We start from the raw sequence: 16,851 nt of genomic DNA, 5'->3' as shown, positions 1-16,851 counted from the left end.
TCTATTCTCTCCCTTTCTACACTACCCCCAAGCCCCTGTGGAACTTCCGAGTCCTTTTCCTTTCATGGGATTTATCTTTAACTCTTTGTTGAGTTAGAAAATGTACTTCAGTACTTCAAGGTACCTTCATTTCATCAATTTATACTCTATAATAAGTACTCCTTATATTTGAGGTTGTCATGGATAACAAATACATAATCTGCCAAAGCTTGTGCTCTACTGGCAAAGCTTTTAAGAATCCATGGTCACCTTCATGCCCTGATGAAGCACTGGAGTAGTACTAGAGGAAAATATTTACAAATAACTAAGTATTTCTATCTCCTCATATTCCAAAATGAATGGATCCTCTTGCATGCTGAAAATGTACTATTCCCTGACCCAGAAGTATACCTTGCCCCTGACCTCTTATGCCCTAGACATATTACTAAATATTCAAGCCTCATCCAGATGTCCCTTTGAATACAGTGATTCAGCATGAAGAATTTGGGCTTCTGGAATAAATAAATTAGAAAACTGATTTGGTAAATGTTAACTTTTCATTTCTACAGTGGGACAAGCATGGTAGTCTGGGAAAGTCAGATGGCATGAAAATCTGCAGCTTCCAACCTAGGAAGCTGCCAGGATATACTACAAAACCTGATCACCTGAGCATAAACAAAGCTATGGTTCAAAAAGGGCAAAGGGAGTAAAGGCACAGTGGGAGTGGAAGGGGTTGTGAGTCCTCCCTAATCATCAGAATAGCAGTTGAATTAGGGAAGAACAGGAATTGATCCTTTTCTAGGGACTTTTAGCCCAGTGACCATGTGGCAGGGGAGATGCTGAAAGAAAGAAAAATGGCATGAAATCAGAAGGTGGGGTAATAAGAATCATAAGGCAACATGTAAACAAGGGGAAATATGGAATATAAGAGTCCTCACAGCAACAAATGACTCCTCAGAGGCAGGTCTTTAAGTAGGTATTAAGTCATGGGTATATAAGGTAAAAGCATTCAGGTGGGGAAAATGGCAACCAGTTTCCTAACATGTGAAAGGGAAAAACATTGGCTCTCATGTCTGGATTCAAATCCTACCTCCAATGCATACTGCCTGTAACTTTGTACCATTTCACCACCTGAGCCTCCATGTCTTTCTCTGTAAAGTAAAGGTGTTGAACTAGATGGTCTCTGATTTCTTTCAAGCTCTAAATCTATGATCTTATTTTCATTGTGGCCTTTTTTTAAAAATAGCTGCAGTAATCTCTTTGGGCCCTCTGATAGTGTTAGCTCTCTAACATAATCCCATTGCAAAAATGTATGCATATTGAAAATAAAGGATAGGAAATTAACTTGGCAAGATTATTTTTTAATGTGGTTGATGAAATTAGGTTGCATTTTTGTATTTTCTTTCTAGTTGATTGACTGGATTTTTTTTGTTTTTAAAAGTATGTATTTCCCATTTTGCAAGTAAAATTCTGTAATTTCCTATAGAAATATCCTGCCCATTGGTAGATTTAGAGACTAAAGAAAAGGAAGATGGTTGAGAGATACAACTCTTGGCAAATTATATCACTTTTTGGTGTTTCTGTTCCCAGTATTTCCTGCTAAGAGCTGAGACACTACCATTTTATGTTTTGCCCAAAATTGTAAGGAACCTTATAGAAAAGATTACTGAATTAATGAGACATTGAACCCACTACTATATCTTCTCCTTGAAAACACTTCTTCATAGGCCATGATATTAAAACTAAAGCTCTTAATCATATTAGCTTATGGGTGATTGTTCATTTGTACCAGAAAGGCAAAGTAAAAAAATATTTAGCAAAATAATCATAAATACTGTGCTTTTCTTACTACCCTGCTATCTACGGTAGAGGCTATAGCTACATAGCTACCTATAGTGGTGTACTAAAATAAAAACCATAGCTATGTAAAGATTAACAACTTGAAGAAAGATGATGATGAACAGAGGGTCGGTCATGATCAGACACCAGGTTTATTAGGCCTTAATTTGTGGAATTTTTTTTTTTGCGTGTCAATGAGAGTTAAGTGACTTGCCCAGGGTCATACAGCTAGTACCGAGTGTCTGAGGCTGGATTTGAACTAAGGTCCTCCTGAATCCAGGGCCAGTGTTTTATCCACTGTTCCACCTAGTTGCCCCAATTTGTGAAAAATCTTAAGAGTAAATGATGACCATAGAGATGGAGATGTGATGTGCCTGATTGAGCAGCATAATATTGTGATTTGGAGAAATGCTATGGGATTCCTCGGGTGGTTCTGATAAACTTTGTAAATTTTAAGGCCCCCTGTAAACATAAACCATCATGATAATGAGTTTTAGTTTTAATATCGTGGTCTCTGGAGAAGTATTGCCATGGAGAAGACAGTGGTAAGTTCGGTGACTCTGATTCAATCCCTTCTATAAAGATCCTGAGAAATCTGCCAGAAATTTTAAATGGTAGGGTCTTAGATCTCATGAAAAAATATTGAAACTGAAGTTCCAAGAGCTGATGGGATTTGCCATGGGTCATAAGCAGCTAGTAATTATCAACCAGGATTCAAATCCAGGTTGGTTTTTTTTTGTTTTGGTTTGGTTTGGGGTTTTTTGTGAGGCAATTGGGGTTAAGTGACTTGCCCAGGGTCACACAGCCTGTAAGTGTTAAGTGTCTGAGGCCGGATTTGAACTCAGGTCCTCCTAACTCCAGGGCTGGTGCTCTATCCACTGTGCCACCTAGCTACCCCTAAATCCAGGTTGTTTAACTTTATATGGGGTGCTCTTTCCACCACATTCCATTGCCTCTATTAAAAAAAAGAAGAAGGAATTAAGTCATCAAGATTTCTTCCTATTAGTATAGATTGATGCCAGGTGGTATTTTTATAACATACATCTGAGAAATGAAGTAAATTTCTTGCTTTTTTAAAATTCCATTTGCTCCCAAGTTTTAAATGGGGTTAACCTTTGTATCTCTACATAAATAAATCTCATATTTTCATTTGAGGCATTACCAATCAAAAACTGTTCCCAGAGCATTAGCACTCTGGAGCTATTTTTTTTTCCAGCATGGATTATAGGCCTAAGTTTGATTTTCATTTCTTTTATCACAGTTGGGAAACAACTACAGTACTATTTCGATAGTATTGGTGATACTCAGGGAATAAACAGTGATTTCAGTCAGCCAGCAGTTTATATTTTTCTCTTTTATCTGCCTAGACATGAAAAGGATCTCCCATCTTATACATTTGGAGAATTAGTCAACAACTTGACCGATGGTTGGAGATGCATGCAAATGTTCTTGATATAATACTACAGTTCTCCCAAGAAAAAAGGAAGTGGAAAGGCATGATTGCTTTTCTTTCCCCCTATAAATACAACCATGCTATGTGGACTTTTAAAAAAAATGAAACAGGCATTTTAAACATTTAATAATTGTTGAATTAAACTTTTACCAAATATACTATTATGATTAATATCTGTATTTCATCATAATAAATTGTGTGTCTCCAGGATGATGTCCTAGGGAGGTTCTCCCTTGCAATTTCTTTATTGCTGGACATTGCTTCTAGTTGTTTCTTGTATGTCTGTCTCTTCCAGAGACAGATTTTGAGTGAATTCTTTAAGGGAAGAATAAATATATGTGTGCATGTAGATATATGCATACACACATGTGTGTATATACATGTAAATATACATATATGTATGTATGTATGTACATGTGTGTGTGTGTTCTTCTATATCCCTCATGGTACCTAGCACAATACTGAGTGCACAGAAGGCTCTTTGCTGAATGATTAAAAGTCCTTATACAATTGCTATGTAACCATTAATAATATTTGACACTTACCCACATAAGCAGAATTGTAATGAAAAGAGCATCAAACCCAGCCAGAAAAATTGTTTTTAAGTCATGGTTCCAGTACTTGTTAGTTCTCTGACCATGGGTAAGTCCCTCAGTTTTTTTGAACTTCAGGTTCCTCATCCACCAAAGGGAACTGTTGATACATCATAGGGTTATTAGGGGGAAAAATACTTTGTGAAGTGTTTTCATCAGATTGAGTTGTTTGTTGCCCAGTGTGAGAGATCATTATTAATTCGGAATGGGGAGTGTCAAAGCAGCAATAATGTATTTAATCCAAAAAGGATTCCCTATGCTCCCTCCCTCGATGCAGTTGAATGTCCATTGCATCGACTGTGAGACTGGACCAGGTGTGACCTGGTCGCTGCCTCTCCTTTTATTTAGTCTTCTGAGAGTAACAATGCCCTTAAGAAACAGCAGCCTAGAGTCTAAGGCCAAAGTTCTATCTAAATTGAATTCTCCAAACATTGATTTAATACATTAATCTGTTTCTGAAGAAATAAGAGCATAGGGGAAAGCCCAGCTGGGAGTATAGATCTTGATAGATGTGAATTTCCTAAGCTGAAAGAAAACACTCTTACGCAGCAACTCTTGTTTTGCAGAGGATAAGCACGGCAACAGGGGATGGCAAGCATTACTGCTACCCTCACTTTACGTGTGCAGTGGACACTGAGAACATCCGCAGAGTGTTCAATGACTGTCGAGACATCATCCAGAGGATGCATCTTAAACAGTATGAACTCTTGTGATTAGGGTCACCGTGGAGCCTGTGGTTTTCAATGATCTGCTCCTCTCTCTTTCGCGTGTCCTCTCTCTCTTTCTCACATTTCTCTGTCCTACCCAAAACAGGATGGAAGAATATATTCTAGAGTACTTGTTAGCCTCTGGGTCTGTTTACTTTGGTTATTAGCCCCACCCACCCGAACCCCAGTGTTCATTTAGAGTGAGTTTTTCTTTTATTCTTCCTGCTTCTTTGGGACTAGGTCCTGGCTTCACTTCAGTCCGCCACCACTTTGTCATTCCATTAAGCCTTTGGCTACCTCCATTTTCCCCTAGGATTTTTTTTAAATTTTCAAACATAACCTACTCAATTTTTCCAGTAGGTTATGTCAACATAAACTGGTGACTCTTATCAGGTGGCCCTACAATCAAACCTCTGCATGTTAGGGGTCCTTTTTTTTTTAAACATGACACTGAAGAGTACTTGATAGGTGAAAAGAATAATGCACTTTGTATCAGGTTATTAAATACTGTTGAGAAAGCATACACACAATGTAGCAGCACTATGATATTTATTATTCTACCACAGTTTTTAGCATTGAGTTGCAGGTTAACTAATTAAAGTGGCCTCCTCTTTTAAGGCTGTTAACTGGCACAGGTCATAGAGTAGAGCCTGAGAGGCATGGGAAAGATAAGCAATTCTTCTGGGGTTTCATTGCAGAGTGTACCTACACACCTCAGACTTTTGAATTAGAAGCTACTTCTAGCCTACTGCATCAAGGCAGAAAATCTACTCCTTACCCTGAACTGTTCTTTGTTTTGTCCACAAATGATCCTTTTAGCTTAGGTCATTCTTGGACACCAGTCCTCCCTCTCTATATATATTTTTTTTGTTTTACTGCTGGTTTATTATATTGTACAGACTGTAAAATGTAATATTATTTTGTACAACTTTATTGAAGAAAATACTTGTAGAAGATCTTTGTGCCTTGATTATGGCTGTACCTGTAAACTGAGCTAAGATGTAAGTATGTTTTTGATTGCGCTGTACAGCTTGATGTCAGCCTTACCTGCAGTCATGACTGGAGGTAGGAACTTTATCTGTAGAATTTAGGGGTTTTCTGGTTTATATATATAAAAAAGTGGAATACACTTTAGTAAAAGAAAATTATATAAATTATGCAAATTTAACCACTTACACCTTTATAAGTAAGGTCTTACCCGGTGAGAAGCTGTTGCAGCAACATGCCTTTCCTTTTGGGAGACTCAGCTTTAAAATTTGAATTCATTCGGGTCCAAATTGCAACCAGGTGTTGTCTCTCAGCGGGAGGAACCAAGAATTTTTTTTCCTCTCTAGACTATGTTTCATAATTCTTTGGTTATTGATATTTTCACAATCACACAGGCAGATTGTGAACATGTAGAGCACCCTCAGATAAAGCTCTTAAATCTTTGTAACAACAGCAGATTTTATTGTGCAAGTAAATACGAGAAAAGAATATTTTAAAAAGGTGTAACCCATGTCTGGCCTAAGAAAATTGCAAGATGACATTTTTATTTCTCTTTTAATAAAGAGACACATTAGAAAATTGTTTTATTTTAAATATTGTAGGATCAAAATGTGTGAATATTTCTCAAACTTGAATAATTTATGCAAATGACATTCTCAAAACAAGTTATGGTACAGTACATTATATAAAAAGCAAGAATTGTTGTAGCAATAAGGCATGTCCTTTTTAGTAACTATAACACTGCTTTATATTTTATACATGGGTGTTTTGTCTGCGTGAGTATATACTTTTCCTGTGTCTGAAATAACCTGTACAAATGTCAAAAATTACAGTTGCAATAACAGAAACCTAGACAAGTGTTAGCCTACATTACTTCATCAATTTTCTTTACCAGTACTTGGACTGTCTCCATCCTTTGTTTAGAATTTTAAGACTCACCCCATAAATCAGGTTTTTATAATATATTTTTTAAAACCAATGCTCTCCTTTGCCCTAAAATTAAGTGTCAGTAAATGCTCCTCTATTTCTTCATTTAAAACTAATTTTATGACATATTGTAACAGCCTCTCTTGCATCCTCCTGAGTTTTCTCCCATCAGCATTGTATTAACCCTACTGTTTCATAAGATCATTCAGTCAGATTGATAGATGAAAAAGCAAAACCAACGTCCAAATTCCCTCACACTTCCAAGAAAGGGAGAGGACATGCAGCTATATTCTAGATGTCTTTCGAGAAACCAAAAATATGGAAAAACTGGAGAGGGGAAGAATTTCCCAAATAAAATGAACATCTATACTGTGATGTACATAAAATATTTGCCTCTCTTACAGATTCCTTGAACACTATAGTACAAGGTTGCCTGTTTATAATGATGCTAAAAGAAAAATCCAGGCTGCTTTAAAAAAAATTATTTCTGGCTCAAAATGAAAAAAATCAATTTACCTTTTTATAGACCATTTTTTTCAATTTTCAGAAGTGTCTTTTTTGACCACTAGAAGGGATTAAAGATTGTCTGGTAGAAAACTAATTATACCTACTTAAAGAATAACAATAATAATAATAATAATAATAATAATAATAATCCTGTTTCAGCAGAGAAAAGTAGAATTCTACCAAACAAACAATATTTTCCTGCTCTCATAGTATCTAAAGGAGAATCTGCTTCCCCTTCCAGATGTACAGCTTTATAACACTTAAGAATCTGAGGGAAATGTCATACTAGAACAGAAGCCACACCCACTGATATGTACATACACTACTGCCAGTGTGTCTCTGGGTTGCAAGTTCCATCCATGGAAGGTAGGAGTTTGTAGTGCATGCAAGTTATGAGGCTAATAGGACTTACATGTTGTACAGATACAATCTGAGTATACATATATTTGATAAAAATTATATAGCAAGAAAACAGTTCAGTTTGTTGTAGGATACTTGTTACTTTTTTTTACAGCATGAAAACATTTCAATCAACTATTTATCCTGTAGTAATTCATATCAATTGTTTAGAATTTCTATGATGTGCATAAAAATGGATGGCCTGCATCTGGACTCATCTAGTTGTAGGTCATTCTCTGACATGAATACAGCCTGAAGTTCAGTTGTTTTCCGCTTTGGTATTTGTTACTAAACGCAGAAATGTCCTGCTCTTCACATTGCCTTATGCTTTCTGATTACGTATCAACCGAATGAAATGAGATGAAAAGAAACGGTGGTGTTGTAAAGGCTGACAGTGAGTCAATATTAACAAAGCCACCAAAATACCTGCTGTGCAGTAAATAGTCAGCACTGTATGCTCAAGTGGAAGGAAACATTTGGAGAGGGAATAATCTACTGATGTTATGCTGCCCTAAAAAAAAAAAAGAAAAGAAACAGTCATGCTGTTGTTAGAACACAGATAAAGTAGTCTTAATACAATTGTTCTAATTTAGGAAGAGCAACAGAGCTGGCAGACCACTTGGGTTATTTCTTGACTGCTCCTATCCCGGGCAAAGAATAGGCTCATCACCACAGCACTGCACCAAAGGCATTTCCATATTGAAAGACAAAGTTTGCCAGAGGTGACGCGTGCTGTCTTTTGTCCTGTACAAGATACCCCTGGCACTAGCCAGGAAAGGGAAATTTAAGGACAGAGGAGCACCCAAGTGGCTACAGAGATGGGAAGCTAACTCTGTTATTAAGACAACTTCCTAACATGCTAGGCTTCAATTAAAAAAAAAAATAAAGAGGGCACACCAGGAACTCAGAGAGGTACATGGAAAGACTTGGACTAGAGAGCTGAGACCAAAGAGCATCACTGAGAGAGTGAGTAAGATGGTTTTGTTTTTTCATGCCACAAGACACTAAAATAAATCTGTTTACTTAGAAATACATGTTCTGGGGTAATCAAAGGAATTTTCCTCATAGGCATTTTTGCTAAACAACACCTTTTTTTTTAAGTTTGTGTACTTTGAACTTGGAAACAGGACATTCCCCATCTCACTATTAAGTGCAAATATTATAAATTATGTATATTGTGCATTGGAACTGGCTGCTGGAACACAACCTTGATGTGAGAAGCTCAATTTCAGGTGGCCATTAATGTTAAGCCCTGGGCAGTGGCATACATGTCAACACGGAAAAGCAATGGCCCTTCACATCCTCAGCGGTGGCAAATGCACCGATCTGGAAAGCAAGTGGACGAGATGGCCAGGAGTAAGTGATGAAGAAATTATCTTTTTTTCCAGTGGATGACATCAACCAGGCGAAATAGTCTTTCTGCTGTTCTCAATGCATCTAAAAAAATTACACTGCATCCTCTTCAAAAGAGAATCATGCCACTTTGCTAAAGACTCCCTCTACTCACTCCCCACATAAAAACAAATTCAACTTAACTGAAGTTACCCTCTGAATGATGTCAACTGGTTTGGCTCCCAGAGATAAGCTTATAAAGTGGGTGCAGTGTACTAAATTAAGTGTGCTGGGGGAATTCATGGTTTTTGTATATTTTTTACAGGTAGCAACAGTTAAATAGTTGATTACCCATGTTGATTTAAATATTTATGAAAGCTATCAGACAAAAAATAAACTTTAACTTTACCATAATGAAACTAGGGTTGTTTCTGTTTCTCCAACTGAAAGATGGCACACTGATTTCAGGGATTTTTCCGTCGTGCAGCACTTCACAGGCACTGTGAGTATGACCACTCAGAATCAAGCGAGGTTGGAACCACCACAGAAGCTATATTAAAGAGAAAACAAAACACTACCTAGCACACAGGTTTGTTTTTTTTTTTTTTGGTGAGGCAATTGGGGTTAAGTGACTTGCCTAGGGTCACACAGCTAGTAAGTGTTAAGTGTCTGAGGCCGGATTTGAACTCAGGTCCTTCTGAATCCAAGGCCAGTCCTTTATCCACTGTGCCACCTAGCTGCCCATAGCACACAGATTATTGATAAGGCCACTTTGGGGTGGGATAGTTTTAGTTCTAATTCATTAGCACCACAAAATTCTGCTATTAAATGTCATGAAATGCAATAAGTCTTTATTTCATAGGAAAAGACTTCATCCTGTATTATATTCTTTGGTGTCCTTTGGAGAAAATTTAGGCCTCTGGCCCTGGTCACATATTTCTGGGTACAAAAACACATTCGTTCTCGGGAAAATTCTTTTCAGATCTGCCAAAAGAAGTTTAAGTACTGCAAAGTCTTTATGAGAGGAAAATTGAGAAATAGGTATGATTTAATATTAATGCTATATCAATTTAATCAGTTCCATTATGGAAAAGATGGGTTACTGTGATTAACTAAATCTTTGACAACATGCCAGAAGTCTTGGGGCAGCTAGGTGGCGCAGTAGATAGAGCACCGGCCCTGAAGCCAGGAGTTCCTGAGTTCAAATCCGGCCTCAGACACTTAACACTTACTAGCTGTGTGACCCTGGGCAAGTCACTTAACCCCGATTGCCTCACTAAAAAACAAACAAACAAAAAAAAAAAAAACATGCCAGAAGTCTACCTTTCAGTCTGCAAAAGGGGCCGTCCTTCCACTAACATCTACTTAATACTAGAAGATACATTGTTTAAAAAAGAAACAGGGGGGGCAGCTAGGTGGCACAGTGGATAAAGCACCAGCCCTGGATTCAGGAGGACCTGAGTTCAAATCCAGCCTCAGACACTTGACACTTACTAGCTGTGTGACCCTGGGCAAGTCACTTAGCCCTCATTGCCCCACAAAAAGAAAAAAGAAAGAAACAGAACAAAGTTTGCGTGACACTGAATATCACTGCAGTAAGTTATCAAACCTTTTGGGAAGCCTCTTTAGAAAGTACATCATATCTCTCTTCAAATAAGAGGTTCTTTTTCTCTGGAGGAGCAGAATCTTCCCCAGTGCAGTCAGCATCACTTCTCCGGTAGAGAGGATAATGCTGTCCCAAAATTAAAGAGCCAGATATGACCTCAAGGAACCTTTGCACAGTTGATACACACACATAAAGAAATGCCAGGTTGTTCCATACTTCTTACCTGCAGAAGGATAGGAGCTGATGCTGACAGCTGTTGAATACCACTACACTTTGGACTGGAATGGTATTTCTCCTAATGGTTAAAAATAATAATTATAATAATCATCCTAGTGACTGGACAGTGGTATGGTTAAGAAGAACAAGTCTAATGTGTTTAGTATGGAGAAAAAGCTAAATATCAATGAAGAGGGATACATAAGATTACTATGATATCATCATTGACCCTTACCTGTCTGGAGCAATTCAGTAGGTGAGAGAGCTTAATGAGTTGGGCTTCCATCGAAGAGCAAATAGTGCAGCCATCTCCCTCCATTGCTACACTGTTCACCATCACAAAACTGAAACGGTTCAGAAGGAAACAATATTTTCATTTCCTCCCAAATTCTTAGTACTTTTTTGATAAACCCACCACTCACAGAATTTTCACAATGAAACAGCACAGAACTTTTTAAAATGAATATGCTAAATGTGAAGGATGTTTGATTAGAGAAGAAAAGGGGGTTATTTATGGCTAGCAAAAGGCCACGTAATAATCTTTCACTGAGAAACAAAGGTTAATTAGGAATGGTGTTGATTCCTGCCAGGACAAATCCATTTCTTTTCTTTCTCTGTTAGTATCAGATTGTTCTATAGTACTAGATCATAGATTTAGAGCTGGAATGGACCTTTGAGACTATCTAGGTCAAATTTCTATTTTACAACTGAAGAAACTGAGGCCCAGGAAGGTAAAGTAACTTGCCTGAGGTCACAAAGGTAGGAAGCAACAGAAACAATATTTGAGCCCATGTCTTCTGATTCTTGGCCCTGTATACTTCCTATAATACACAACCTTTTGAAAAAAATTTGGGTTTTTTTTAACCTTTTCTTGCCTTTATTTGTCATTTTGAAAAAGAATCCCTTCAGGGAAGCATTAGAAATTCATAAGACAGAAGAAATAGAAGATCAAATTCCAGATAGATAATTCAATATATAAATAAAATATAATAAAATTAATAAAATAAAATTCAATTTGTATATTAGTAGCTGCTCAACAAAGGAACTGTCAACTGAATGAAAATATTCTCTTTGAGTTCAAACTGCCATGAATCTATCAATCAACAAGCATTTATTAAGGACTTGCTATATGTTGGACACTCTGCCAGACACTAAGAATTCAAATATGAAAAGGAACCCATCCCTGACCTCAAGGAGCTTATATTTTATTGGTAATACAACATATCCTCCCACAGTTACACATTGAGCACTGTTATGAATACCTTTATGAATTGAAATCTCCCCACTGCAAAAGATTTCTAAGCCCCAGCTAGTGACTTAATTATCTCAATTATAAATACAGTGAAATCCCAATATAAAATATTTTTAATAATTCCTAGAAGTTTGCTATAATGGAGTTTGACCTTTATATTATTAAATATATTCTCTCCTCAGGACAAATAGAGGTCTGTTCTCAAGATCCGCACTGTATGAAGACTATATGACAAAGTATAATATAAGTTGTAATGGTCACAATATGGAGTTCTTATTTTGACCTAAACAGTAAAGGAAACAATTGGATTTTTGTCAGTTACCATGACATATAGGTTGTCAATACCAAAATAGAATTAATCTTCATATGCTTCTTAATCTTTATTAGAATTCAGATATCTAGGAATTTATTTTACTATCTTAAGCTACTATCTAAAGTAAAATATAATCAGTGCTCACTATGCCTACTAACATAGAAGACTAGAGAAAGAATGGATAATTTAAAAATGAATTATGCTTATATAATTTTGTAACAGACTTATCTTCCTAATTAGGCTTTTTTCTTAGGTTAATATTAAAATTAGCTTGAGTTCCATAAGCACACACCAACTAGGCAGTAGGAGAAAGTCAAGATGCACACTGGCCAGTGAGGGGGAAAAGCCCAAAATTAAAACTACAGAGAGTCTAGGTAGCTCTGTGGATAGAGTGCCAAACCTGAACTCAGGAAGACCTGAGTTCAAATCCGGCCTCAGATACTAGTTGTGTGACCCTGGGCAAGTCATTTAACCCTGTTTGCTTCAGTTTCCTCATCTGTAAAATGAGGTGGAGAAGGAAAGGCAAACCACTCCAGTATCTCTGCCAAGAAAACTCCAAATGGGCTCACAAAGAGTCAGACATGATTGAACAACAACAAGCAGAGAGTCCACATGTGAGTAGCGAAGAGCTGGCTTGTACCATGACAGAATCTGAAGACTGGTCACTATTTAACAACAAGTCTCACAAAGTCATTTATGGGGGGAAATAACCCAAATCATACTTAAGAGATGATCGGTTATAAACTGTCTGTTTCAACTGGGGAAAAGGACCTGGAGGTCACTGGTGATGCTTCCATAGTTTCAGGCCCCATGTGCTGCTGCAGCAAAAATAAAATAAAATAAAAACCTAAGAAATCTCTGGGCATAATGAAGGGGCATATTGAAATAGAAAACTTTATTACAATTGTGGAAAACTATGATGTATCTACATTTAGAATATTACATGCACTTCAGTACACCGCAAAAAAAAAAAAAAGGAGCTCAGAAAGGTCTAGATAAAAACAATATAAACTATCAAGGAGAAGGAGAAATCACTATATGTGGATATAAAATATCTTCATCATCATCATTATTAATGATAAGAATAGTATGTCTATATTTTGTACATATATTCCTTTAAGGTTTACAAAACATTTTATATTATCTTTTTTTTTTTTTTTTGGTGAGGCAATTGGGGTTAAGTGACTTGCCCAGGGTCACACAGCTAGTGTCAAGGGTCTGAGGCCAGATTTGAACTCGGGTCCTCCTGAATCCAGGGCCAGTGCTTTATCCACTGCGCCACCTAGCTGCCCCTTTTATATTATCTTTTAATCCTCACAAAAACCCTGGAAAGTAAGTGTTGTTATTATCCCTAGATGAAGAAACTAAGACTTATAGAAATCAAGTAATTTGCCCAAGATCACACCAGTTAAGTGTCAGAGATGGGATTTGAATTCAGGTCTTCCAGAATCAGAGCTCTCTTACCACAACACCTAGCTACTTCTAAAAGAGGATGTAATCCAAATGTATAAAGTCATCAAGGGTATAAAGAGTTAGTCACCAAGTCTCAGCGTACCAGACCCCGTGAAATGTTTCTTGAAATAAGATGGAGATAAATTAAAAACAAATAGAAGAAATGTTACTTTACAGAGTGGATAGTTACTCCTGCCTTATTACCCGAGGCAAAATGGGGCTGGATTACCCATAGATCTGACCCAGTATCAATCAACAACATTTACTAAGCTCTTACCTAGCCATACTATGTGAGAAAATGAGTGCACTAAGTCTTACAAAGAAAATTGAGTTTACAGAAAATAAAGAACTTGATGAGTATTTGTAGCATAATACTTACTTAATCCCTTTTATAGAAAAATGTTCCCCAAAGTCAAAAACCTTCTTAAATCGTTGTAGTTTGTAAGTGTTCATCCTGTATTCAATTGTTTTTTAAAAATACATTTTATTAGCCATAGAAAAACACTGTAAAAACTCAATGCTAGAGGAAATTGATAGATTTCATTTCTATAGTATTTTAGAGACATAACAGACTGCAGAGATTCTCTAGCCCAATGCCCCCCTCTTTTCTTTTTTTTTAAAATGCTTTTTTTCTTTTTCTTTTTTTTGGGGGGAGGGGTTAATGAGGGTTAAGTGACTTGCCCAGGGTCACACAGCTAGTGTCAAGTGTCTAAGGCTGGATTTAAACTCAGGCCCTCCTGAATCCCGGGCCTCTGCTTTATCCACTGTGCCATTTAGCTGCCCTCCCCCCTTTACTTAAAAGAAATCCCAGTACATTATCTCTAACAAGTGGACACCCAACCTCCCTTTCAAGATATCCAAGTCAATCATTCCAATTTCTGAATGGTAGTACTTATTTGGGAAAAAAAAAAAAACAACCTTTACATGGAACAGAAAGAATGAACAAAACAAGTCTCATCTATCTCCTACAGAAAAATCCTTCAAGTAACTGAGGAGCATTATTTGGTCCTCCCCCACTCCTCTCTTCTATGGAGTAAACATCCTCACTTCCTTCCTCATGTGCCTTGATCTTCTGGTCTTTAACACCATCATGGTCATCCTCCTTTCAAGGCAACACTAAATGTATGGTCTGACCAGAAATGTACAGTGAGGATTACAGACACTCAATGCCTCTATTTGGTATTTTTAAAAGTATTTTCATCTAAATGATTTCATTTCATCCCAGGGAAAACTGCATTGCCATTAAACCTATATTTCAAATGTTAACCAGAAATACATAACCTCCTTTTATCTTCCTTTCAAAAAAAGCACATGGATATAATCACAAATGAGGCTTTTTACACAACAATCATGCATTACCCTCTCAAATTCCCTGCCCATAATGGTACACCTGTACCATGAGTACTTACTCATAATGAAAGCCAATGTCATGGTTCCCAGCAACCACCATGACTTGTGTGTGAGGTGGATGTCGGAACATTCTCTGGAACCTTTCCACATCAGCAGCCCAGGCCTGAGAGGAAAAGTAAAAAGACCCACTCATTTGCATTTTGGCTAAGAAATATGATCCTGATATAACGAGATGACAAACCGATCCCAAAGCAGTCTAGTTTAAAATTCAGAGGCTCAGAGCTTGACTTTTTCTAATGTACCTTCCAAAATAGTTGATAAACAGCTTATTTTGCCAATCAATGATTTTTTTTTTTGCGGGCAATCAGGGTTAAGTGACTTGCCCAGGGTCACACAGCTAGTAAGTGTCAAGTGTCTGAGGCTGAATTTGAACTCAGGTACTCCTGAATCCAGGGCCAGTGCTTTATCCACTGCACCACCTAGCTGCCCCAAATTATCACTTTTTTTTTTTTTTTGGTGAGGCAATTGGGGTTAAGTGACTTGCCCAAGGTCACACAGCTAGTAAGTGTTACGTGTCTGAAGCCAGATTTGAACTCAAGTACTCCTGAATCCAGGGCTGGTGCTCTATCCACTGCACCATCTAGCTGCCCCATCACTGATTTTTTAATGAAAAGGTGTCCTTTTGTGGCATTTTTTAAAGTGTTAACTAGCGGTTCCCTTACCCCAACAAAAAAAAAATTTTTTAATAGATTTGATTCTGAAAGGTATTTCATAAAACATTGATATTGTAAATGCTCTGTTAAGAATAAGCTCATAGAAGATGCTCAGTGATTTCTCCTTCCATGACTGAGCCAGAATAAACAGAACATCTTTTTTCCATGAAGCATCCAAATTCCTGTTGTTTGTGTATAGTTTTGGAAAAGAGGACCAAGAGAAGTCAGGAATGAAATGTAGGTTGAAGACTGAGAGGTAAATGAAAATTATTTCAAGGCCATTCTAATACTAAGTCTGGATAATGAATTATGCAGGAGTTTTAAGATGTGAACTTCTTAACATAGATGATATATTTTTCCAAGCTGACTGGCAACATCATTTTAAGGTGACCCACTATAGGAAAACATAGTTGATTCTTGTGTTGATTGTCAAATGAGGTGATTCTTTTATTTCTTTTATTGATTTAAAAATAAGTGAGGGCTTTTTAAAATCTATTTTGTCAAAGTATGTTTTGTAAGAATTCTCTGAAGCTAGGAAAGCAGCAACTTTACATGGATCAGCATATATCCCTTACCTTCCTTTACAAATGATCCTCCTAAAATGCAATTAAATTGCTTGGGGAGAATTAAAGGGGCACCATCTGAATTTTAAAGTTTCTCCAACACATTGCAACTAAGCTGCTAAGCAGCTTCTTCCTGTGCAGCCAAAAATACCAGAGCACTTGTAAAATTTACTTGGAGACGGGTGAGGTAAGGTGAAAGGGGAACTATTGGTGCACAATGCTTCTCTTTAAGCAAGCTTCAGGAATCAGTTTAACATTTACTACAAAAAATAGTTAACAAAATATTCTCATGCCCAGCATCAGAACACTCAATATGTGAAAAACTCTCATCCACCCTGGTACTGCTTCAGGTTAATCAGCGTGGAGGATCCTAGGGAGTGATTAAAAGGAACCCCAAATCTTCACTGTATTTTCCTTCTGGTATAGAAAAATGAAAGGTTAATAGGAGATAGACTGGAGAAGTTGCTTTTGTAAGTATCATTTATTTACTTTGTTAAGTAAAAGATTCTGAAATAAAATGTATATTTCACCACGTGTACTGATAGCCTCATCATGGTGGCAGTAGCATTTATGTTGAAGAACTATTTCCTGAGGTTTATATGTATACATTACATAGAAACTATGTACTAGCTTGTGTGACCCTGGGCAAGTCACTTAACCCTC

At 37.1% G+C, this 16,851-nt stretch overlaps 2 protein-coding genes across 3 annotated transcripts in view; one reads left to right on the top strand and one right to left on the bottom strand.

Moving 5' to 3' along the window:
* Positions 1-7,945, top strand: part of GNAL (G protein subunit alpha L) — a 499,698-nt gene extending 491,753 nt beyond the window's left edge. For both annotated transcript variants that reach the window (XM_043977801.1, XM_043977802.1), the window contains exon 12: positions 4,431-7,945. In XM_043977801.1, the coding sequence (XP_043833736.1) occupies positions 4,431-4,577 (147 nt within the window). In that variant the 3' untranslated portion in view covers positions 4,578-7,945. The remainder of the gene's footprint in view (positions 1-4,430) is intronic.
* Positions 7,714-16,851, bottom strand: part of MPPE1 (metallophosphoesterase 1) — a 35,280-nt gene continuing 26,142 nt past the window's right edge. Inside the window, exons 8-14 of the mRNA XM_043977803.1 lie at positions 14,972-15,075; positions 13,942-14,016; positions 10,781-10,889; positions 10,553-10,624; positions 10,333-10,455; positions 9,133-9,273; positions 7,714-7,902 (exon numbers count right to left, since the gene is read on the bottom strand). Of these exons, the coding sequence (XP_043833738.1) occupies positions 7,714-7,902; positions 9,133-9,273; positions 10,333-10,455; positions 10,553-10,624; positions 10,781-10,889; positions 13,942-14,016; positions 14,972-15,075 (813 nt within the window). The remainder of the gene's footprint in view (positions 7,903-9,132; positions 9,274-10,332; positions 10,456-10,552; positions 10,625-10,780; positions 10,890-13,941; positions 14,017-14,971; positions 15,076-16,851) is intronic.

The sequence above is a fragment of the Dromiciops gliroides genome, chromosome 1 (assembly GCF_019393635.1).
Source record: "Dromiciops gliroides isolate mDroGli1 chromosome 1, mDroGli1.pri, whole genome shotgun sequence".
Lineage (NCBI taxonomy): Eukaryota > Metazoa > Chordata > Mammalia > Microbiotheria > Microbiotheriidae > Dromiciops > Dromiciops gliroides.
Note: the sequence above shows the minus strand (reverse complement) of the source record. Positions and strands in the feature narration are given on the sequence as shown.